The 25261-nt window shown below is 43.5% G+C and overlaps 1 protein-coding gene across 9 annotated transcripts in view; it reads left to right on the forward strand.

Annotated features, from left to right (window-relative positions):
* Positions 1–239: 239 nt before the first annotated feature.
* LOC118379899 (protein 4.1-like) overlaps positions 240–25261 on the forward strand; it is a 102184-nt gene continuing 77162 nt past the window's right edge. For 6 of the 9 annotated variants that reach the window (XM_052469423.1, XM_052469425.1, XM_052469428.1 and 3 more), the window contains exons 1-6: positions 240–384; positions 12214–12620; positions 18433–18723; positions 21352–21456; positions 24645–24687; positions 25008–25052. In XM_052469423.1, coding sequence (XP_052325383.1) covers positions 12222–12620; positions 18433–18723; positions 21352–21456; positions 24645–24687; positions 25008–25052 — 883 coding nt within the window. In that variant the 5' untranslated portion in view covers positions 240–384; positions 12214–12221. The remainder of the gene's footprint in view (positions 385–12213; positions 12621–18432; positions 18724–21351; positions 21457–24644; positions 24688–25007; positions 25053–25261) is intronic. The other 3 variants (XM_052469426.1, XM_052469427.1, XM_052469431.1) reach the window with 1 other exon arrangement.

Consider the following 25261-nt stretch of genomic DNA (forward strand, 5'->3'; position numbering starts at 1 on the left):
GTCTATGTTATATAATCTGATACATTTATCCCTGGAAATATATACATGGATTTTCTTAGCAAATGAACACATCATCTGTGTCCTTGGTTACGATGGTGCAGCCTTGGCGCTTGCCATCGAACACCAACCTCGAACCAGCTTGATTGGATGAGGCTGGTCTCTGCCCCTTGCCCATTGGCCACTGCAATAAATACACTTATCTCGTTGCATACGAAAGCCACCTCCTTTTTGCTAGAACCTGAACACATTTTTAAAAACATAGCCCGGATAATAACACACATGGAATTGGCACTCTGTTTATCCAATGCGTGAAAGTAATAGGCAACCAACCGTCGGTATTCACTGAGGAGTATTTCTTTATTTTCATGAAATATATATAAAAAGGTAAGTGCAATGTGAAACTTTAACAGTGGATTATTTATTGTGTGATGCGATGCACGCGAGGAAATAAATATGTTGACATTTTTGTTCACATTCGGCGCCATTTTCAGACAGACCCTTTTAAACACCTGCCGTCCGCCTGCGTCCGCCTGTTCTCGACAAGTCTCCGGTGCTCGGATTGATTTTATAAAAACAACGTTGCATTCTAACCGATACACGTTTACCCGTTTCATTGATCGAAGGCGTGAGAATAGAAGTGATTTGTGCATCTCACAATAAAGATAATTATAGAATAATCTAGAATACGGCTGCTGATTTGAGGGTATGCATTGTGTTCGGCGTGGCAAAGTTCACAAATAGGAAACATTGAAACAAATATGTACCATTTCTACTGATTCACAAATATTGGAAAATATTTAAAGTGTATTGGGGATAAGGGAAACGCGACTTTATATAGCGATCCAATCAGATCAAAGAACTATGTATGGACCACCGCAATAGGACCGACACACATTGTAGTCAATGTCAAAACACCGCGTGTGTTGATAAAAGATATTCTCACCTTCATATCAAATTATTTCTGTAATCAAAGGTTAAAAACGATCAAAGATTGTCTCGATATGCTAATTACAGTCCCAATTAAACAGAGAAAATTAGATATCCTACATTATTTTATTTATTTTCTCTTTTTCTTCTTCTTTGACTGTCTTTTACTAACATGTCACTGTGGCTTTTGTATAGCTTTCAAAATACTCATTTAATTATCCAGGCATTGAAAAGCCCAATCGCCTCGGTGATAATATCCTTTATTAAGTATTTATTACAATGGAGCACATGCATAGAGAGGGACACATGAGATCATAGCAGAGAAGTTGTCTAATTTATCATCACCCAAGTCTACGTGATTCAAAGAAACACCACATCATGCCCCTTCACTAGTAGCCTACAACCCCAGAGAGTTGAGACATGTCCTCTATCGAGTGAAATATTTTCCTAAAATTGAGTTTGTCTATACTGTACTATTAAATTACTCTGAATATAATTTAGCATAATAGTATAAGTAGTATTATCTTATAGGAAACACAACTTTTCTCATTGTCCCAAGACACAAGTGTGCCTCCTTGCAACATGCACTTGTGCTTTCTGGGGTGTGAGTGACATAAGGAGACACTCCAGAGAGAGAGAGAGAGCACGAGAGAGAGAGAGAGAGAGAGAGAGAGCGCACGAGAGAGAGAGAGAGCATGAGAGAGAGAGAGCACGAGAGAGAGAGAGAGCATGAAAGAGAGAGAGAGAGCATGAGAGAGAGAGAGAGCATGAAAGAGAGAGAGAGAGACCACGAGAGAGAGCAGAGAGCACGAGAGAGAGCATGAGAGAGAGAGAGAGAGAGAGAGAGAGAGAGAGAGACCTGCTGCTGCAGGTCTGTCTAACACATTTTGTAAACGCAGCTTATTACACGCAAATGTCTGTCTCTCGAAGTATCAATTTCAATGAATGCATGAAAGAACAGTGAGAGCTTCTTTGTACTAAGTGGCACCCTATTCCCTTTATAGTGCACTACTTTTGACCAGGGCCCCATGGGGAAACCCATAGGACTTTGGTCAGAAGTACTGCACTACATCTGGGAATAGGGCGCCACTTAGGGTGCATATATATATATATATATATATCCTGTGTTTTGAATGCCATGGTTTACTACTTATGGATGTCACATTTCCCACTAGCGTCAACGTAAAGCTGTAGTCTTAGCAACCCGTCTCCCCACATCATGTCTCTGTGTGGGGGGCGGGTGACATTAGTGCAGAGAAGCGTCTAAACTGAGCCTGGTTGCAACCCAAATGGTAACCTATTCCCTAAATAGTGGGATTCCCAATGGGCCCCGGTCAAAAGTAGTGCCCCATTTGGGATGCAGGCAGGATGATGCCAGCAGATTACCAGGCTGACTGTATTTCTCACTTTCACTGAGGATCATCCTCTTTTCTTTCTCTTTCCCTCTTAACCCTCCTTGGTTTCTCTCTCTCTGTCTCTCTCTGTCTCTCTCTCTCTCTGTCTCTGTCTCTCTCTCTCTGTCTCTCTCTCTCTCTCTCTCTCTGTCTCTCTCTGTCTCTCTGTCTCTCTCTGTCTCTCTCTCTGTCTCTCTCTCTCTCTCTCTCTCTGTCTCTCTCTGTCTCTCTCTCTCTCTCTCTCTCTCTCTGTCTCTCTCTCTCTCTCTCTCTCTCTCTCTCTCTCTCTCTCTCTCTCTCTCTCTCTCTCTCTCTCTCTCTCTCTCTCTCTCTCTCTCTCTCTCTCTCTCTCTCTCTCTCTCTCTCTCTGTCTCTCTCTCTCTCTCTCTCTCTCTCTCTCTCTCTCTCTCTCTCTCTCTCTCTCTCTGTCTCTCTCTCTGTCTCTCTCTCTGTCTCTCTGTCTCTCTCTGTCTCTCTCTCTCTGTCTCTCGCTCTCTGTCTCTCTCACTCTCTCTGTCTCTGGAGAACATATAGCCTACTATCTGGAGTAGAGAACATATATCCTACCATCTGGAGTAGAGAACAATAGGCCTATTACTAACTGCACTCTGCATGTGACAAGGGATGTTTTTCGATGTGAAAAAGAAACTGAAGGCTATTAATACTGCTAATACTGCTCCCTGAACTGTGATTCTAATCAAACACAGACAGCGTGTATTAAAACAGACCTCTTCTCTAATGATATGAATACACTTCCCTCATGTTGAGTCCCAGATCTGGGCCCTTGGACCCTTCGTTGTTCCCTCAGTATCTGAAGTACCCTTTCTGATTCATTATCCAAGAGCTGTTCTACATTCATTGAGCTGCCATTGGTCCATTGGGTTATATGTCTGTAGGTTGGGGGGTTGGAGTCTTTAACAGTTTTCTGGGCCTTCCTTTCACCTGATATAGAGGTACTGGATGGCAGGGAGCTCAGTCCCAGGGATGTACTGAGCTGTCCGCACCACACTCTGTAGCGCCATGCGATCGAGGGCGGTGCAGTTTCCACACCTAGCAGTGATGGGAGCCAGTCAAGATGCTCTCAATGGTGCAGCTATAGACGTTTTTGAGGATTTGAGGGCCCATACCAAATCTTTTCAACTTCCTGAGGGGGGAAGAGGCGCTATCGCTATCGCGCCTTCTTCACGACTGTGTGGGTGTGTGTGGACCATTTTATGTGAAGTCCTTATTGATTTGGACAGCGAGGAACTGGAAGCTCTCGACCTGCTCCACTACAGCCCTGTCAATGTGGATGGATATTTGTGGAGTATTCGATGCTCACGAGATAGTTACCGTAAGACCCTAACTTTATCCCTCTGACTTCACTAACAACTGTATATGGAATCAGTTTACTGTGGACTTATTCCTAGCTGAACCTGCTGTGGGGAGGTGGGAGGTGGAGGGCTGGATTCCAAATGGGACCCTATTCCTTATAGTGCACCACTTTTGACCTCCATAGGGCTCATTGACCTCCATAGGGCTCTTTGACCTCCATAGGGCTCTTTGACCTCCATAGGGCTCTTTGACCTCCATATGGCTCTTTGACCTCCATAGGGCTCTTTGACCTCCATATGGCTCTTTGACCTCCATAGGGCTCTTTGACCTCTATAGGGCTCTTTGACCTCCATTGGGCTCTTTGACCTCCATATGGCTCTTTGACCTCCATAGGGCTCTTTGACCTCCATAGGGCTCTTTGACCTCCATTGGGCTCTTTGACCTCCAGGGGAAGCGGTAGTCAGTAGTCAGTAGAGTGGTGTTACTGGTCACGGGAAGCAGTAGTCAGTAGAGTGGTGTTACTGGTCAGGGGAAGCAGTAGTCAGTTGTCAGTAGAGTGGTGTTACTGGTCAGGGGAAGCAGTAGTCAGTAGAGTGGTGTTACTGGTCAGGGGAAGCAGTAGTCAGTAGAGTGGTGTTACTGGTCAGGGGAAGCAGTAGTCAGTAGAGTGGTGTTACTGGTCAGGGGAAGCAGTAGTCAGTAGTCAGTAGAGTGGTGTTACTGGTCAGGGGAAGCAGTAGTCAGTAGAGTGGTGTTACTGGTCAGGGGAAGCAGTAGTCAGTAGAGTGGTGTTACTGGTCAGGGGAAGCAGTAGTCAGTAGAGTGGTGTTACTGTTCAGGGGAAGCGGTAGTCAGTAGTCAGTAGAGTGGTGTTACTGGTCACGGGAAGCAGTAGTCAGTAGTCAGTAGAGTGGTGTTACTGTTCAGGGGAAGCAGTAGTCAGTAGTCAGAGAGTGGTGTTACTGGTCAGGGGAAGCGGTAGTCAGTAGTCAGTAGAGTGGTGTTACTGGTCAGGGGAAGCAGTAGTCAGTTGTCAGTAGAGTGGTGTTACTGGTCAGGGGAAGCAGTAGTCAGTAGTCAGTTGTCAGTAGAGTGGTGTTACAGGTCAGGGGAAGCAGTAGTCATTAGAGTGGTGTTACTGGTCAAGGGAAGCGGTAGTCAGTAGAGTGGTGTTACTGGTCAAGGGAAGCGGTAGTCAGTAGAGTGGTGTTACTGGTCAAGGGAAGCGGTAGTCAGTAGAGTGGTGTTACTGGTCAAGGGAAGCGGTAGTCAGTAGAGTGGTGTTACTGGTCAAGGGAAGCGGTAGTCAGTAGAGTGGTGTTACTGGTCAAGGGAAGCAGTAGTCAGTAGTCAGTAGAGTGGTGTTACTGGTCAGGGGAAGCAGCAACAGGATACATAGGCCTCAGCAGGATCAAGTTAAGCTGGCCACCATCCTCTCTCTGCGTGCCTAACATCTTCTCTCTGCGTGCCTAACATCCTCTCTCTGCGTGCCTAACATCCTCTCTCTGCGTGCCTAACATCCTCTCTCTGCGTGCCTAAGCCAATGTAATAAGTACATGACTGTGGTATGCATTAGGGATGCAGTGCTGCAGGCGTATGGACGTAAATTCAAGCGGGCAGTTCTCATATTGACACCGTCGGGGGTATTAGCCAACTGACAAACTCAGTCGTCATGCGTGATCTTGATTGGACATCTACCGGCTCATTGTGTGTCAGCAGCCATAGAAAACAGGAAACCAACGAAGGCGCCATGACAGCTAGCATGATGATGACACGACTAATCTGAGATTCTGAACTGGTTCTTTGTCCTTCAAGCTATTTACCACAGAAATGTATTTTTGTGTAGTAGTTTTTTAACCACTCACACACGCATACACATTACACACGCACACACGTAGCACACATTAACGCCAGCGGAGGCTGCTGACGGGAGGACGGCTCATAGTAACGGTGAATGGAATGGCATCAAACACATGGAAACCACGTTTTTGGATCTATTTGATACCGTTCCGCTGATTCCGATCCAGGCTTTGCCACGAGGCCGTCCTCCCTTAATTAAGGTGCCACCAACCTCCTGTGATTCACACACACCATGGACAGAAGACCGAGGTGTCTCTTTTGATAAAGCAGGAAGTAGACACTTCCTGTGTTTTCGTCTTTGCCACCAACCCCTTTTTCAAAGCGACTCATTTAGACACACACAGAAGGGTTATAGTAGTAGTGTGCTTCAGAATTCAGCACTCTCTTTGCAGTGTTCAAAGTAATGTAAAGTAATGTAAAGTAATGTAATGCAGACCTAATATGTCTACTAATATGTCTACTGCACTTTAATAAGAGGAGAATGACCCAATGTTCTACTTGCTTAGTCTATAGCCTATTGCCTATGCTCTGAGCCCATGAGCAGCGCTGGGGCGGGAGTCACTGTTTAAAGACTGGAAATCAGACGATTATAGTGATGAAGGTAATTATGGCTCTACTAACTACTGAGCAGCTGAGAGTGGAGGAGACAGAGCAGAGAGAGGCTGAACGGTAGACCTGGGCTACGTCCCAATTGACCTGGGCTACGTCCCTAACCACTGCTTTTAATCAGGGCAAGGCGAGAATCATGACCAAATACAAACAGTGTAGCTATTCCCTCCGCAAGGCAATCAAACAAGCTAAGCGTCAGTATAGAGACAAAGTAGAGTCGCAATTCAACCGCTCAGACACAACAGGTATGTGGCAGGGTCTACAGTCAATCACGGACTATAAAAAGAAAACCAGCCCTGTCGTGGACCCGGATGTCTTGCTCCCAGACAAACTAAACATCTTCTTTGCTCGCTTTGAGGACAATACAGTGCCACCGACACGGTCCGCTACCAAGGATTGTGGGCTCTCCTTCACCGCAGTCAACGTGAGTAAAATATTTAAATGTGTTAACCCTCGCAAGGCTGCCGACCCAGACGGCATCCCTAGCCTCATCCTCAGAGCATGCGCAGACCAGCTGGCTGGTGTGTTTACGGACATATTCAATCAATCCCTATCCCAGTCTGCTGTTCCCACATGCTTCAAGAGTGCCACCATTGGTCCTGTTCCCAAGAAAGCTAAGGTAACTGAGCTAAACGACTACCGCCCCGTAGCACTCACTTCTGTCATCATGAAGTGCTTTGAGAGACTAGTCAAGGATCATTACACCTCCACCCTACCTGACACCCTAGACCCACTTCAATTTGCTTACCGCCCCAATAGGTCCACAGACGATGCAATCGCAATCACACTGCACACTGCCCTAACCCATCTGGACAAGAGGAATACCTATGTTAGAATGCTGTTCATCGACTACAGCTCAGCATTTAACGCCATAGTACCCTCCAAACTCGTCCGCCCTGTGCAATTGGGTCCTGAACTTCCTAACGGGCCACCCCCAGGTGGTGAGGGTACAAACAACATCTCCACCCCGCTGAACCTCAACACTGGGGCTCCACAAGGGTGTGTTCTCAGCCCTCTCCTGTACTCCCTGTTCACCCATGACTGCGTGGCCATGCACACCTCCAACACAATCATCAAGTTTACAGACGACACTACAGTGGTAGGCTTGATTAAGAGCAACGACGAGACGGCCTACAGGGAGGAGGTGTGGGCCCTTGGAGTGTGGTGTCAGGAAAATAACCTCACACTCAAGGTCAACAAAACAAAGAAGATGATCGTGGACTTCAGGAAATAGCAGAGGGAGGACCCCCCCTATCCACATCGACGGGACAGTAGTGGTGAGGGTAGAAAGTTTTAAGTTCCTCGGCATACACATCATGGACAAACTGAATTGGTCCACCCACACAGACAGCATCGTGAAGAAGGCGCAGCAGCGCCTCTTCAACCTCAGGAGGCTGAAGAAATTTGGCTTGTTACCAAAAACACTCACAAACTTCTACAGATGCACAATCGAGAGCATCCTGTCGGGCTGTATCACCGCCTGGTATGGCAAGTGCTCCGCCCACAACCGTAAGACTCTCTAGAGGGTAGTGAGATCTGCACAACGAATCACCGGGGGCAATCTACCTGCCCTCCAGGACACCTACACCACCCGATGTCACAGGAAGGCCATAAAGATCATCAAGGACAACAACCACCTGAGCCACTGCCTGTTCACCCCGTTATCATCCAGAAGGCGAAGTCAGAACAAGTGCATCAAAGCAGTAACCAAGAGACTGAAAAACAGCTTCTATCTCAAGGCCATCAGACTGTTAAACGGCCACCACTAACATTGAGTGGCTGCTGCCAACATACTGACTCAAATCTCTAGCCACTTTAATAATACAAAATTGGATGTAATAAATGTATCACTAGTCACATTAAACAATACCACTTTATATGATGTTTACATACCCTACATTAATCACCACTTATGTATATAGTGTACTCTATACCAGCTACTGCATCCTGTCTATGCCGTTCGGCCATCACTCATCCATATATTTATATGTACATATTCTTATTCATTCCTTTACACTTGTGTGTATGAGGTAGTTGTTGTGAAATTGTTCGATTACTTGTTAGATATTACTGCATGGTCGGAACTAGAAGCACAAGCATTTCGCTACACTTTGATTTGATGTAGTGCACTACTTTTGACCAGAGCCCCTATGAGGTCCTAGTGCACTACATAGTGAATGGGGCGCTGTTTGGGACGTACCCCTGAGATCTCCTTGTGAGCGTCTGATTGAATCGACCGACTGCTCCTCACCTTCCTCTGAACTGTGGAGCTGTTGTTGAAGAGCCCTTGTGAGTCGGTCCTCTAATGTTCTGGCGTGTACTTACTGAGTAGGTAGTAGATACACACTGTGACTAGACTAGACAATGGCTCAGGAAAGATCCCAAGCGAAAGCAGAACACTGAAGGTTATTTGCTATAGCCTGGTCCCAGATCTGTCTTTGCTGTCTTGCCAGATATTATGGTCACACATTGGCAAGCCAGCACAGATTTTGGACCGGTCTAGTTGTGTGCTGCTGTTATTGACAGATATGGCCCTGTCATATGGCAGCAACGAGATGAACCACTATCAGGCTGGGTAGAGCTGGGCTCGGCAGGACTGTGTCAGTCAACCCCAGGGGGGATACTGATTTGGGGCTCCATGATTAAAGAGCGACTGAACGCACCAATTCCACATGTTTCTCTGTTGCTCATTAAAGAAAAATTAGATTTCAGTCTTGGGGGTGTGGTTCAATGTGGCAGTTACTGATGTTTGTCCCTCATGAGACACCATAGGAACGAAGCCAGTATTACTTCCTCAAAATAGTCAGAAGGAATCTGAGATAATTCAAGAATTCTGTAATTAAGTTTGACAGGATGTTTTTATCATAAATCTTCAATAACGTTCCAACCGGAGAATTCCATTGTCTGTAGAAAAGCCAGGTCGCTCTCATGTGAAATGTGCGTGACCAGGACCTGGCTCTCTGCCAGACCAATGACTCAAAGAGCTCTCATCCGGCCCCACATCACAGTAGAAGCCTCATTCAAGTTTCTAAAGACGGTTGACATCTAGTGGAAGCCTTATATAATATGCATATATTAGCAACTGGGAATTAAAATGTTAAACCTCAGACAGAACAAGGTCACCTATTAGCTATTATTCCATTAAATCCCAGGCAGCCATTTATGCTACAAATACCCAGGGAGAGGGGAGAGGAGGAGGGAGAGAAGGAAATAGAGGAGAGAGGAGGGAGAGGGGAGAGGAGGAGGGAGTGAAGGAAGTAGAGGAGGGAGAGGAAAGATAGGAGGGAGAGGAGAGATAGGAGGGAGAAGAGGATGGAGAGGAGGGAGAGGAGAGATAGGAGGGAGGGGAGAAGGGATGGGAGAGAGGAGGGAGAGAAGGAAGGAGAGGAGAGATAGGAGGGAGAAGAGAAGGGAGAGGAGGATGGAGAGGATAAGGGATAGGAGGGAGAGGAGAAGGGATAGGAAGGAGAGGAGGCGGGAGAGGAGAGGTAGCTATTATTATTATTATCATGGATTGGTGGTGTGATCTGGAGTGGGCCTTTACAGACCCTCATCTCTCTCTCCCCACCCTCTGACGCTGCATGCTGGGCAGGGGTCACTATGGCAACGCCGGCTTTATTAGGCACAGTCATGTCATTGTGTTGGTGGAGTCTCCATGCTGCTATTGTTGGTGATTCAGCATGGGAACATAATGGGAACATCATGAGGACATCATGGGGACATCATGGGAACATCATGAGGACATCATGGGAACATCATGAGGACATCCATGATGATGTTCCCATGATGTCCCCATGATGTCCCCATGATGTCCTCATGATGTCCCCATGATGTCCTCATGATGTTCCTATGATGTCCTCATGATGTTCCCATGATGTCCCCATGATGTTCCCATGATGTCCCCATGATGTTCCCATGATGTCCCCATGATGTTCCCATGATGTCCCCATGATGTCCCCATGATGTTCCCATGATGTCCCCATGATGTTCCCATGATGTCCCCATGATGTCCCCATGATGTCCTCATGATGTTCCCATGATGTCCCCATGATGTCCTCATGATGTTCCCATGATGTTCCCATGATGTCCCCATGATGTCCTCATGATGTTCCCATGATGTTCCCATGATGTCCCCATGATGTCCTCATGATGTTCCCATTATGTTCCCATGCTGAATCACCAACAATAGCAGCATGGAGACTCCACCAACGCCTAATAAAGCCGGCGTTGCCATGGTGACCCCTGCCCAGCATGCAGCGTCAGAGGGTGGGGAGAGAGAGATGAGGGTCTGTAAAGGCCCACTCCAGATCACACCACCAATCCATGATAATAATAATAATAGCTACCTCTCCTCTCCCGCCTCCTCTCCTTCCTATTCCTTCTCCTCTCCCTCCTATCCCTTATCCTCTCCCTCCTCCTCTCCCTCCTATACCTTCTCCTCTCCCTCCTCTTCTCCCTCCTATCTCTCCTCTCCTTTCTTCTCTCCCTCCTATCTCTCCCATCCCTTCTCCTCTCCCTCCTATCTCTCCTCTCCCTCCTCTCCATCCTCTTCTCCCTCCTATCTCTCCTCTCCCTCCTATCTTTCCTCTCCCTCCTCTACGTCCTTCACTCCCTCCTCCTCTCCCTCCTCTCTCCTCTATTTCCTTCTCTCCCTCCTCCTCTCCCCTCTCCCTGGGTATTTGTAGTATAAATGGCTGCCTGGGATTTAATGGAATAATAGCTAATAGGTGACCTTGTTCTGTCTGAGGTTTAACATTTTAAATCCCAGTTGCTAATATATGCATATTATATAAGGCTTCCACTAGATGTCAACCGTCTTTAGAAACTTGAATGAGGCTTCTACTGTGATGTGGGGCCGGATGAGAGCTCTTTGAGTCATTGGTCTGGCAGAGAGCCAGGTCCTGGTCACGCACATTTCACATGAGAGCGACCTGCGTTCCATGGCTTTTCTACAGACAATGGAATTCTCCGGTTGGAACGTTATTGAAGATTTATGATAAAAACATCCTAAAGATTGACTCTATACTTAGTCTGAAATGTTTCTACGACCTGTAATATAACTTTTTGAACATTTTGACCGATGTTCGGCTGGACCTGCACGAGCAGGTCCAGATTTGTGTACTTAACGCCCTAACAAAAGTAGCCACTTGGACATAAGTAATGGACATTATCGAACAAATCAAACATTTATTGTGGAACTAGGATTCCTGGGAGTGCATTCTGATGAAGATCAAAGGTAAGGGAGTATTTATAATGTGATTTCTGGTCTCTGTTGAATCCAACATGGCGGATAATAAATAAAAAAATCTCAGATTGTTGCATGGTTTGTTTTTTCCATAAAGGTTTTTTGAAATCTCACACAGTGGTTGCATTAAGGAGCGGTATATCTATAATTCCATGTGTAACACATGTATTTTCATCAACATTTATAAAGAGTATTTCTGTAAAATTGATGTGGCTCTCTGCAATATCACTGGATGTTTTTGGAACTAGTGAACGTAACGCGCCAATGTAAACTCAGATTTCTTTTATATAAATATTAACTTTATCAAGCAAAACATGCATGTATTGTGTAACATGAAGTCCTATGAGTGTCATCTGATGAAGATCATCAAGTTATTAATTTTTATCTCTATTTGTGCTTTTTGTGACTCCTATCTTTGGCTGGAAAAATGTCTGTTTTTATCTGTGGCTTGGTGGTGACCTCACATAATCGTTTGTGGTGCTTTCGCTGTAAAGCCTATTTGAAATCTGACACTGTGGTGGTATTAACAACAAGATTACCTCTTTAAAATGGTATAAGATATATGTATGTTTGAGGAATTTTAATTATGAGATTTCTGTTGTTTTGAATTTGGCGCCCTGCACTGTCACTGGCTGTTGTCATATCGATCACGTTAATGGGATTGCAGCTGTAATAAGTTTTAAAGGACAAATACAAGAATCTGCTAGAAACAAGGAAGAGGTTAGACGGCACACTACCTTACGATGATGACCTGTAGTGTAATGACTATATTACCAACATTTGAATAACATCTAATCCTAGGTAAACTACCTGACCAAATCTCTTCATAATGGACCATTTTCCCTGGTTGTTTTCCCCATGCAGCTGTTGCCATGACGACAGACGAGGCGACAGAGCGACAGCAGCAAAAGAGGCCCAGCCAGCAGGAGGCAGAGCAGCATCAGGCCACGCCCCCTGACCACGGGCCCTCTGAGTCCCAGGCTTCCAGCACTCCCGTCACCTCGCCCCTAAGCCCCGGCTCGCCCTCCTCACCCCAGGAGGAGGTGCAGCTGAGACCCCGCCAGCGCACCTCGGCCGACCGTGGCCTCTCGCGACTCTTCTCCTCTTTCCTGAAGAGGAGGTCTCAGTGCGAGGGGGACGGGGGAGAGAAGGGGGAGAAAGGAGGGGACGGGGAAGAGCCCAAGGCGCCCATCGCTGACTGTGAGCCGGAGCTCAGGATCGAGGGGGATCAGAACCTCGACCTGCACTCACTCAGCAGCAACGAGGCTCAGGTGAGAGCCTATCACTCCTGCTGCGCTGTCATACTGGGACTGTGTGTTGTTGTAGGGTCAGGCTTGACGAGGACATGTTTAATAGCAGTGTGTGTGGTTGAGGACTCTTAGCTACTGCTTAGCTAGAGTGCAAAATTATGTTGATTTTAGTCTGAGCTGATGAATGTGCTCTTCAGTGGTAAGTGGTAGGTGTTTTGTGCTGGATTTACAGTGCTCTGAATTACAGTACTCTCTCAGTCTTCAAACTGCTATGTGAAGTGAGTAAGAACAGACGTGCATGAATGAGTAATGATTGTGGTGTTTGTGATGTGGCTTGAGGAAAGCCTTCCTTTGGTTCCTATTGTTCCTTCTTTACATAGGATTTCATTTCGGCCTCAAAGCACAACGTTATGGCAATATATAGTCACAATAGTGAGGATATATAGTCACAATAGTGAGGATATATAGTCACAATAGTGAGGATATATAGACACAATAGTGAGGACACATAGTCACAATAGTGAGGATATATAGTCACAAGTGAGTGTCACAATAGGATATATAGTCACAATAGTGAGGATATATAGTCACAATAGTGAGGACATATAGTCACAATAGTGAGGACATATAGTCACAATAGTGAGGATATATAGTCACAATAGTGAGGATATATAGTCACAATAGTGAGGATATATAGTCACAATAGTGAGGATATATAGTCACAATAGTGAGGACATATAGTCACAATAGTGAGATATATAGTCACAATAGTGAGGATATATAGTCACATAGTAGTGAGGATATATAGTCACAATAGTGAGGATATATAGTCACAATAGTGATATATAGTCACAATAGTGATATATAGTCACAATAGTGAGATATATAGTCACATATAGTCACAATAGTGAGGATATATAGTCACAATAGTGAGGACATATACATATAGTCAATAGTGAGGATATATAGTCACAATAGTGAGGACATATAGTCACAATAGTGAGGATATATAGTCACAATAGTGAGGATATATAGTCACAATAATGAGGATATATAGTCACAATAGTGAGGATATATAGTCACAATAGTGAGGATATATAGTCACAATAGTGAGGATATATAGTCACAATAGTGAGGATATATAGTCACAATGGTGATGATATATAGTCACAATAGTGAGGATATATAGTCACAATAGTGAGGATATATAGTCACAATAGTGAGGATATATAGTCACAATAGTGAGGATATATAGTCACAATAGTGAGGATATATAGGAGGGATGCACGATATATCGGTGACATTTTGGATCGGATGTCTAGTTTAATGCCCAATATGCAAAACCGATATCAAAGCTGACATGCATACCTATATAATGTAGGTACAAGATAATGGCATTCATTGCCCTTGACAATCAACCGTTCTCTGTCGTGGGTGATGTTGGCTTTTGCCGACTGGTCGAGCACCGGTTAACACTGCCAAGTGCGCTATTTTTCCGATGTTGCCCTACCAGAGTTACACAGTAATAGCGTCACTGCTATGAGCTTCATGACATACATACTATGGAACGCCATTTGGTTCTCTGCGTGTCAAAAAAGATAGTAGCACTGTCACAGCGGTACAATAAAGCCTGCAAACACCGGCCACGAACGATGTGTTTACGGTACCGCGTTGGTAATAAAGCATCATTTGTTCGACCGCAACTTCTGGGGTAGCTAGCTTTAGCTTAGTACCGAGCTAGCTTTAGCTTGGTACCTAGCTAGCTTTAGCTTGGTACCTAGCTAGCACTAATACAACCAGCCTGAAAACAATGACCAGTAAAAAACTGCAGTCATTTTCATTATTCTTAGCAATGATTTAGGAATCCTCGTGAGTAAGTATTAGCTAGGTTGCCACTTGTTGTTCGTGTGTTGATATTGAACTTCAGTTCATGAAAATAAATAGCTAGCCAGCTACTTAACCCTGTTGCCCAAAGCTAACGTTATAAGCAGCCAGCTAGCTTCATCTCGCTAGTGAGGCTAGGCTCGACCGGACCGGGTTATGTGTTGTGAAGCTAGATACAATAAGGATTAGCCACAATAGTGGAATTTGCGGTTTGCCTTCAAAATAAAAAATATGTCATTGACAGTGGTGCAAATGAATACAAATAGTAGAATTATGTCATACTTTTATTTTGAAGGCAAACCGTAAAGTCCACTATTGTGGCTAATCCTTGTTGTGGCGAGCTTCACATAGATGGGTCCGACCACCATTAATCAAATAAGAACTGTCTCATAAATCAGAGTTATTTTAGATGATGACATCTAGCTATATAGTTAGCTAGATAACTATAGCTACTGAAATAGATTATGTCGTTTTGCTATGTTTTTGGGGAAGAACATTGTTTGCATCCATGAGCTAGCAAGCTTTTTTTATGACCAGCACTGTAGGTGCGCGAGACAACTTTACCAGCATCATAGCATCATAGCATCATAGCATACAGCATCATAGCATCATAGCATACAGCATCATAGCATCATAGCATACAGCATCATAGCATACAGCATCATAGCATACAGCATCATAGCATACAGCATCATAGCATACAGCATACGTATCAATGGATCGTTGTGACATATGAAATACGAGTGATAGTGTAATCAATGTGTAATAACTACGTAACAAAAATTATGAACGAGTTAAATTATTATGTGGCGTGCAGTCATTTTCAGGTTCTGATTGACACATCAAATATATATTGTTAAATAGTGTATTTTTTGACACGCAAAGACCCAAACTGCGTTCCATGGAAATCCTGGTTGAGAATGAAACGACTGAACAAATGAACAATGAAACAGCACAGCAAGTAAGTGAAAGAAATAGGTTTTGATTATGTTTTACTGGTAATGGGGACATAACGTAACAAAATTACTTTTTGGTCAGTGTGTGTGTGGGTGTATGTGTGTGTGTGTGGTGTGTGTGTGTGTGTGTGTTTGTGTGTAACCTTTATTTAACTCGGCAAGTCAGTTAAGAATACATTCTTATTTATAATGGCGGCCTACCCCGGCCAAACCCCGACGATGTTGGGCCAATTGTGCGCTGCCCTATGGATTCGAACCAGGGACTGTCGTGACGCCCCATGCACTGAGATGCAGTGCCTTAGATCGCTGCGTCCATGTGTGTGTGTTAACTATTGAACTGTACTAGAATGCTTAAAAGGCCGCTAAAATTAAATATTGGTATCGGGAATTTTGGCATGGAAAATATCGGATATCGGTATCGGCCAGAAATGTCACATCGGTGCATCACTAATATATAGTCATAATAGTGATGAGATACACTACTGGTCAAAAGCTTTAGAACACCTACTCATTCTTGGGTTTTTCTTTATTTTTACTATTTTATACATTGTAGAATAATAGTGAAGACATCAAAACTATGAAATAACACATATGGAATCATGTAGTAACCAAAAAAGTGTTAAAACAAATCAAAATATATTTTATATTTGAGATTCTTCAAATAGCCACCCTTTGGCTTGATGACAGCAATAGTGATTATATATAGTCACAATAGTTAGGACTTTATTCAAACCACTTTCCTATACTTCAATCATGTATTTTATAAAAAGTTACAGACTACAGTACATTTACATTTACATTTAAGTCATTTAGCAGACGCTCTTATCCAGAGCCACTTACATAAAGGCGCTCTCTCTCTCTCTCTCTCCTGATCAGTAGTTATTTTAAGACCCTGTTCCTTCCTTCAGTCATTTACTTTACTTTTAGCTGTATTGCTACTTTAATTATTCATTGCCAGAGCCTTTGTGTGTGTGCGTGTGTGTGTGTGTGTGTTTTTCTGTGTGTGTGTGAGTGTGAGTGTGAGTGTGAGTGTGTGTGTGTGTGTGTGTGTGTGTGACAAAGCCTTAGTGAAGTGTAGAGATGCAGAACCAGAACGGTTGACGTGACAAATAACTTCTGGTTTTGAGCTCTAGGTGTGTGGTTGTAAAGGTATCATGTGTTACCTGACTGGACATTGTCTGAGAATGAACTAATGATGGTATAGACGAGCTTACCTGTATATACAGTTAATGTCAGAAGTTTACATACACTTAGGTTGGAGTCATTAAAACTTGTTTTTCAACCACTCCACAAATTTCTTGTTAACAAACTATAGTTTTGGCAAGTCGGTTAGGACATCTACTTTGTGCATGACACAAGTCAGTTTTCCAACAAATGTTTACAGGCAGCTTATATCACTTATAATTCACTGTATCACAATTCCAGTGGGTCAGAAGTTTACATACACTAAGTTGACTGTGCCTTTAAACAGCTTGGACAATTCCAGAAATTGATGTCGTGGCTTTAGAAGCTTTTGATAGGCTGATTGACATCATTTGAGTCAATTGGAGGTGTACCTGTGGATGTATTTCAAGGCCTACCTTCAAACTCAGTGCCTCTTTGCTTGACATCATGGGAAAATCAAAAGAAATCAGCCAAGACCTCAGAAAAAAGATTGTAGACCTCCACAAGTCTGGTTCATCTTTGGGAGCAATTTCCAAACGCCTGAAGGTACCACGTTCATCTATGCAAACAATAGTACACAAGTATAAACACCATGGGACCACGCATCCGTCATACCGCTCAGGAAGGAGACGCGTTCTGTGTCCTAGAGATGAACGTACTTTGGTGCGAAAAGTGCAAGTCAATCCCAGAACAACAGCAAAGGATCTTGTGAAGATGCTGGAGGAAACAGATACAAAAGTATCTATATCCACAGTAAAAACGAGACCTATGTCGACATAACCTGAAAGGCCGTTCAGCAAGGAAGAAGCCACTGCTCCAAACCGCCATAAAAAAGCCAGACTACGGTTTGCAACTGAACATGGGGACAAAGTTCATACATTTGGAGAAATGTCCTTTGGTCTGATGAAACAAAAATAGAACTGTTTGGCCATGATGACCATTTATGTTTGGAGGAAAAAGGAGGAGGCTTGCAAGCCGAAGAACACCATCCCAACCGTGAAGCACGGGGGTGGCAGCATCATGTTGTGGGGGGTGCTTTGCTGCAGGAGGGACTGGTGCACTTCACAAAATAGATTACGTGGAGACATTGAAGCAACATCTCAAGACATCAGTCAGGAAGTTAAAGCTTGGACGCAAATGGGTCTTCTAAATAGACAATGACCCCCAAGCATACTTCCAAAGTTGTGGAAAAATGGCTTAAGGACAACAAAGTCAAGGTATTGGAGTGGCCATCACAAAGCCCTGACCTCAAATCTACAGGAATTTTGTTGGCAGAACTGAAAAAGCGTGTGCGAGCAAGGAGGCCTACAAACCTGTTACACCAGCTCTGTCAGGAGGAATGGGCCAAAATTCACCCAATTGATTGTGGGAAGCTTGTGGAAGGCTACCTGAAATGTTTGACCCAAGTTAATCAATTTAAAGGCAATGTACCAAATACTAATTGAGTGTATGTAAACTTCTGACCCACTGGAAATGTGATGAAAGAAATAAAAGTTAAAATAAATATTTTTTTCTACTATTATACTGACATTTCACATTCTTAAAATAAAGTGGTGATCCTAACTGACCTAAGACAGGGAATTGTTACTAGGATTAGATGTCAGGAATTGTGAAAAACTGAGTTTAAATGTATTTGGCTGAGGTGTATGTAAACTTCCGACTTCAACTGTATCAATATCATGTCTTTGTCGTTTGTAAAGTTGTTTGTTCTGTGTAGCTTTAAGCAAGCATGTTTGTCTTACACACAGATGCAAATGTGTCCATGTGTGTTTTTGGAATGAATATAAAATGGAATGTGTTAAAAATGTGTCTTGTGTCTTTTCCTCCAGCCTGTCCAGGTAGACCAGAAGGAAGACCCCGAGAAAGACTCAGAGGACGAGGGGGGAGAGAAAGACAAGGAGAAAAGAGAAGAGGACAGTGCCCAGGAGAAGGAGAAAAAGGAGGAGGACCCTGAGGGAGAGGGAGAAGGAAGAGAGGGCGAGGAGGGGGAGGGAGAGAAAGGGTTAAAGGAGAAGATAGCAGAAGAAGACGCTCAACCTCCTAAGCCTCCCCGTCGACCCAGGATCATGCAAATTAAAGTTACACTGCTGGATGACACTCTGTATGAGTGCGAGCTGGATGTAAGTCCCAATATTACGAAGTCATTCTTTATTATAGCTGGAATCCTAGGATACATAGCCTGGGGGATCCAGGACGGTTTGTGCTGTCTTGCCAAATCCTATAAACTTGTCCGATTTGTTCATACAGTACCAGTCAAAAGGTTGGACACACTATGAAATAACACATATGGAATCATGTAGTAACAAATCATAATCTATTTTATATTTGAGATTCTTCAAAGTAGCCACCTTTTGCCATGATGAGTGTTGCACACTCATTCTCTCAACCAGCTTCACATGGAATGCCTTTCTAACAGTCTTGAAGGAGTTCCCACATATGCTGAGCACTTGTTGGCTGCTTGTTCTTCACCCTGCGGTCCAACTCATCCCAAACCATCTCAATTAGGTTGAGGTCAGATGATTATGGCTTTGATATCTTCTCTATTATTCTACAATGTACAGTAGAAAATAGTTTGAAAACTTTTTAAAAACTTGAATGAGTAGGTGTGTCCAAACTTTTGACTTGCACCGTACATACATATACAGTTAAAGTCGGAAGTTTACATAAACTTAGGTTGGAGTCATTAAAACTCGTTTTTCAAACACTCTACAAATTTCTTGTTTAACAAACTATAGTTTTGGCATGTCCGTCAGGCCATCTACTTTGTGCATGACACAAGTCATTTTAATGTTAAGTAATACATGACTTTAACCCATTTTATAAGAGATTCCCAAAAATTGAAAATATTCCAGGCATTTATATATAATCTCCAGCCGTACTTTATCAAAAGCCTTTTCAAAGTCAGCTATGAATAGCAGGACTGGTTTCCCAGATATTTCACAGTGTTCTATTATTTCCAATATATCGTCCATGTAAAATGCCTTTCTGATTAGTATGAATAATATCCGACAACTGCTTTTTAATTCTGTGCGCTATATATATTGCTAGACTGGCTTTTTCGGGTACAGTGCCTTCCGAAAGTATTCAGACCCCTTGACTTTTTCCACATTTTCTTACGTTACAGCCTTATTCTAAAATTGATTAAATTAATTATTTTCCTCATTAATCTACATACAATACCCCATAATGACAAAGCGAAAACAGTTTTTTATAAATGTTTACAAATATATTAAAAACATAAATACCTTATTTACATAATTATTCTAATCTTTTGCTATGAGACTCAAAATTGAGATCAGGTACATCCTGTTTCCATTGATCATCCTTGAGATGTTTCTACAACTTGATTGGAGTCCACCTGTGGTAAATTAAATTGATTGGACATGACTTGGAAAGGCACACACCTGTCTATATAAGGTCTCACAGTTGACAGTGCATGTCAGAGCAAAAACCAAGCCATGAGGTCGAATGAATTGTCCGTAGAGCTCCGAGACAGGATTGTGTCGAGGCACAGATCTGGGGAAGTGTGCCAAAAAAATGTCTGCAGCATTGAAGGTCAAGAACACAGTGGCCTCCATCATTCTTAAATGGAGAAGTTTGGAGGATTCTTCCCAGAGCTGGCATCCTGACCAAACTGACCAATCAGGGGAGAAGGGCCTTGGCCAGTGAGGTGAACAAGAACCCGATGGTCACTCTAACAGAGCTCCATATTTCCTCTATGGAGATGGGAGAACCTTCCAGAAGGACAACTATCTCTGTAGCACTCCACCAATCAGGCATTTATGGTAGAGTGGCCAGATGGAAGCCACTCCTCAGTAAAAGGCACATGCCAGCCTGCTTGGAGTTTGCCAAAAGGCACTTAGACTCTCAGACCATGAGAAACTAGATTCTCTGGTGTGATGAAACCTGGATTGAATTTTTTGGACTGAATGCCAAGCGTCACGCCTGGAGAAAACCTGGCACCATCCCTACAATTAAGCATGGTGGTGGCAGCATCATGCTGTGGGGATGTTTTTCAGCGTCAGGTACTGGGTAACAAGTCAGGATCGAGGAAAAGATGAATGGAGAAAAGTACAGAGATCCTTGATGAAAACCTGCTCCAGAGCGCTCAGGACCCCAGACTGGGGCGAAGGTTCACCTTCTAACAGAGTATCGACCCTAAGCACACAACCAAGACAACGCAGGAGTGGTTTCAGGACAAGTCTCTGATTGTCCTTGAGTGGCCCAGTCAGAGTCCAGACTTGAACCCGATCAAACATCTCTGGAAAGACTTGAAAATAGCTGTGCAGTGACGCTCCCCATCCAACCTGACAGAGCTTGAGAGGATCTGCAGAGAAGAAGGGGAGAAACTCTCCAAATACAGGTGTGCCAAGGTTGTAGCGTCAAACCCAAGAAGACTCGAGGCCGTACTCGCTGCCAAAGGTACTTCAACAAAGTACTGAGTAAAAAGGGTCTGAATACTTATGTAAATGTGATATTTCAGTTGATTTTTTTTAATCAATTTTTTTTATAAAACTTGTTTTTGCTTTGCTTTGTCTTTATGAGGTATTGTGTGTAGATTGATGAGGGGGAAAAAGCCATTTAATCCATTTTAGATTTTTTTGTGTGTTTTTTTAGAAAAAGTCAGTGGGTCGGAATAGTTTCAGAAGACACGGTATCTCTCCTGCTTTTAGAAACATGGCAAATTCCCTACACAGTTAAAGACAGGTTTATTATGTCTCTGTATGACATCTCTCTCTTCCCTTTAGAAACATGCCAAAGGTGTGGAGCTGTTCACCAAGGTGTGTGACCACCTCAACCTGCTGGAGAGAGACTACTATGGTCTGGCCATCTGGGAGTCGCCCTCCATGAAGGTCCGTTGCTCTTAAGTTTCCAAACTGTTTTTTGCTTTGTGACCCACAAGTTGAGGTGTCATTTGAGTTGTCACCTGATTGGCTGAATACCCCGGTGCGCGTGAGGTGTTTGGAGTTGTCATGACAGAAATATGATGCCAAGTTTTCAAACTATCGGTGGTTTCTATTGAGAAGATATATGAAGCAATCTGTGCATTTGAACAACAGCATCAATACACCTATTTCACTTTTGCAAAAACCAAATGACCACTGCTGCACATGCTGCCACTGTTTAGAACGGATTAGATTAAACTATTTTGAGCGAGCAGGCAGCTCACGCACAAACGAGTGCACCAGGGAGAACTCAACAAGCATGCAGATGATATAAGTGAAAACGCATTATCTAACTGGGGATAGCTGGCAAACATAATGTCACAAAGCATTATCTAACTGGGGATAGCTGGCTAACATAATGTCACAAAGCATTATCTAACTGGGGATAGCTGGTTAACATAATGTCACAAAGCATTATCTAACTGGGGATAGCTGGCTAACATAATGTCACAAAGCATTATCTAACTGGGGATAGCTGGCTAACATAATGTCACAAAGCATTATCTAACTGGGGATAGCTGGCTAACATAATGTCACAAAGCATTATCTAACTGGGGATAGCTGGCTAACATAATGTCACAAAGCATTATCTAACTGGGGATAGCTGGCTAACATAATGTCACAAAGCATTATCTAACTGGGGATAGCTGGCTAACATAATGTCACAAAGCATTATCTAACTGGGGATAGCTGGCTAACATGTCACAAAGCATTATCTAACTGGGGATAGCTGGCTAACATTTCACAAAGCATTATCTAATTGGGGATAGCTGGCTAACATAATGTCACAAAGCATTATCTAACTGGGGATAGCTGGCTAACATAATGTTGTGTAACGTTATAGTTCCAAGTTAGTCAGATTTGAGTTTAGAAAGGACTTAAAATAGGCATGAGAGCCAACTAGCTAGCAAGCAAGCTACCAGCTAGCTATATCTAGCTGCTTATCAAAGGTAGATAACTGGTTCATCTCACACCAAAAAATGACCACATTTTTTTAATCAATGTCTCCAAACATTACTGTAGCTAGTTAATTCATTTGATAATGCTTTCATGCTGTTTTAGTCCACAGAACATGACAGTAGAACCTGAGGAACCACATGGGGGAAACAATCAAGTTGGCCAACTTCATACTCTTTGGTCCTACCTGATCCTTGATGAGACGTTTCTAGCTAGTGTATCCCTCTGTCCTTGGACTCTTGTTAGATGAAGTTGTCCAGTTTATCAGGTCCCAGGCTCCCATGACTGTTATGAATATTTATTTACAAGTTAATTAATTTACAATTAGCCTTTTTGCTTTAGTGCCGTCCGTACCTGATCGAGCAGATCGAGCCTCGCGTGCGGAAGTAAGCCGTCTGGCGCGACAGTCATTGGGAGGGAGACGAGAGCAGACCCAGAAATTCTGACTGAACGTACATTAAAGCGCCACCAGGACGGTTTGTTTTTCCGCTACTCCTCCGCGGGCACATAGGCCGCGAGAATACTTCTTGGGGATTGCTTTGCCAACTATTTACAATGAGGGGGGGACTGCCCCAACAAAATCGCAGGATTCCATAGCAGACGGTTTGTTTACTTTATGCTGCTATGGAATCCTGCGATTTTGTTGGGGCAGTCCCCCCCCTCATTGTAAATAGTTGGCAAAGCAATCCCCAAGAAGTGTTCTCACGGCCTATGCGCCCGCGGAGGAGTAGCGGCTGCTGCTGGCGGTCACTGTGGAGCAGAGTAGTAAGTCACTACTTGTTATGAACAATATATTTTAATCTGGAAAATGTACAAATTTAGCACACTATAAGCATTTAAAATCCATGAATTACATGATATGTCATATTTTTTACCAATCACAAGTGGGGGGGGGGGGTCGCCCCTAACGCCCTAATCGACTGGTTTACTGGGGAAAAAACATACACAGACCAAAGAATAAGTCAAATATATATTGTCCTGCAAAATGTCTTGATAAACTTGGGAATTCATTTTTCCGTCAGTGATAGCAAGCTGTCCAGGCCCTGAGGCAGCAAAGCAGCCCCAAACCATGATGCTCCCTCCACCAGACTTTACAGTTGGGATGAGGGTTTGATGTTGGTGTGCTGTGCCTTTTTTTCCCCCACACACAACAGTGTTGTGTGTTCCTTCCAAACAACTCAACTTTAGTTTCATTTGTCCACAGAATATTTTGCCAGTAGCTCTGTGGAACATCCAGGTGCACTTTTACAAACTTCAGATGTGCAGCAATGTTTTTTTTTGACAGTAGTGGCTTCTTCCGTGGTGTCCTCACATGAACACAATTCTTGTTTAGTGTTTTACATATCATAGACTCGTCAACATGTTCCAGAGATTTCTGTAAATCTTTAGCTGACACTCTAGGATTCTTCTTAACTTCGTTGAGCATTCTGCACTGTGCTCTTGCAGTCATCTTTGCAGGATGGCCACTCCTAGGGAGAGTAGCAACAGTGCTGAACTTTCTCCATTTATAGACAATTTGTCTTACCGTGGACTGAAGAACATCAAGGCATTTAGAGATACGTTATAACCCTTTCCAGCTTTATGCAGGTCAACAATTCTTCATCTTAGGTCTTCTGAGATCTCTTTTGTTAGAGGCATGGTTCACATCAGGCAATGCTTCTTGTGAATAGCAAACTCAAATATTGTGAGTGTTTTTTATAGGGCAGGGCAGCTCTAACCAAAATCTCCAATCTCATCTCATTGATTGGACTCCAGGTTAGCTGACTCCTGACTCCAATTAGCTTTTGGAGAAGCCATTAGTCTAGGGGGGTTCACATACTTTTTCCAACCTACACTGTGATTGTTTAAATTATGTATTCAATATAGACAAGAACAATTCTAATAATTAGTGTTATTAGTTTAAGCACACAATGTTTGTCTATCGTTGTGACTTAGATTAAAGATCAGATCAAATTTGATGACCAATTTATGCAGAAATCCAGGTAATTCCAAAGGGTTCACATACTTTTTCATGACACTGTAGATACTGTACATATTAGACACGTGCTTCTTGTATCTAGTGTTTGATGTTCAGTTATAATTGGAGCCACGTCTGAGTCCTTGTTTTGTCTGATGATGCTCCTTCTCATCTTCCACAGACCTGGATGGATTTCACCAAGGAGATCCGCAGGCAGGTTCAAGGTGAGGCTTGTGCTCTGTTCTCATTGGTGTAGAGCCTACCTTGTAACCTCTTGCTAAATTCATGGTAATTATACTGTAGGTGCGTTAGTAAATTTCCTCCAGCGTCAGGCAGTGCGCTCTGGGCCTTTTTGTAAGTTCCCGAGCGTTTCTCTCTCGCACACTGGGGCGTTCTGATCGCACACAGCGGAAGTCGAGCACCACCAGTTAACCGGATAAAGTTGGCTGGCTTTCTAGCTTCTTCCCCGAACACACCCTGAATGTGGAAAGGCTGTTCACCTCACCGTGACACTTCCATTTCATTTTCTGCTCCACCTACGTAGGTGCAAAGTTAGACAAGATCTGTGCAGACGCACAATCATGTACAGGTGAGACGAAAATACCGTCGTCATTCATTACTCAGGGGGGTATTCATTAGTGCACGTCGTAGCTAAACGTTTTGGAACGAAAATGAGCGTTTCTTATTGAACAAGTCCATGTTATTCCCTTGCAGTCAGTTTTGTTTCGTTTGGTACCTATTGAATACGACCCAGGGTTTTTTAAACATCGCTGTGCATGTTTTAACAAGAGGAAAGTG

This window comes from Oncorhynchus keta, chromosome 19 (assembly GCF_023373465.1).
Source record: "Oncorhynchus keta strain PuntledgeMale-10-30-2019 chromosome 19, Oket_V2, whole genome shotgun sequence".
NCBI lineage: Eukaryota > Metazoa > Chordata > Actinopteri > Salmoniformes > Salmonidae > Oncorhynchus > Oncorhynchus keta.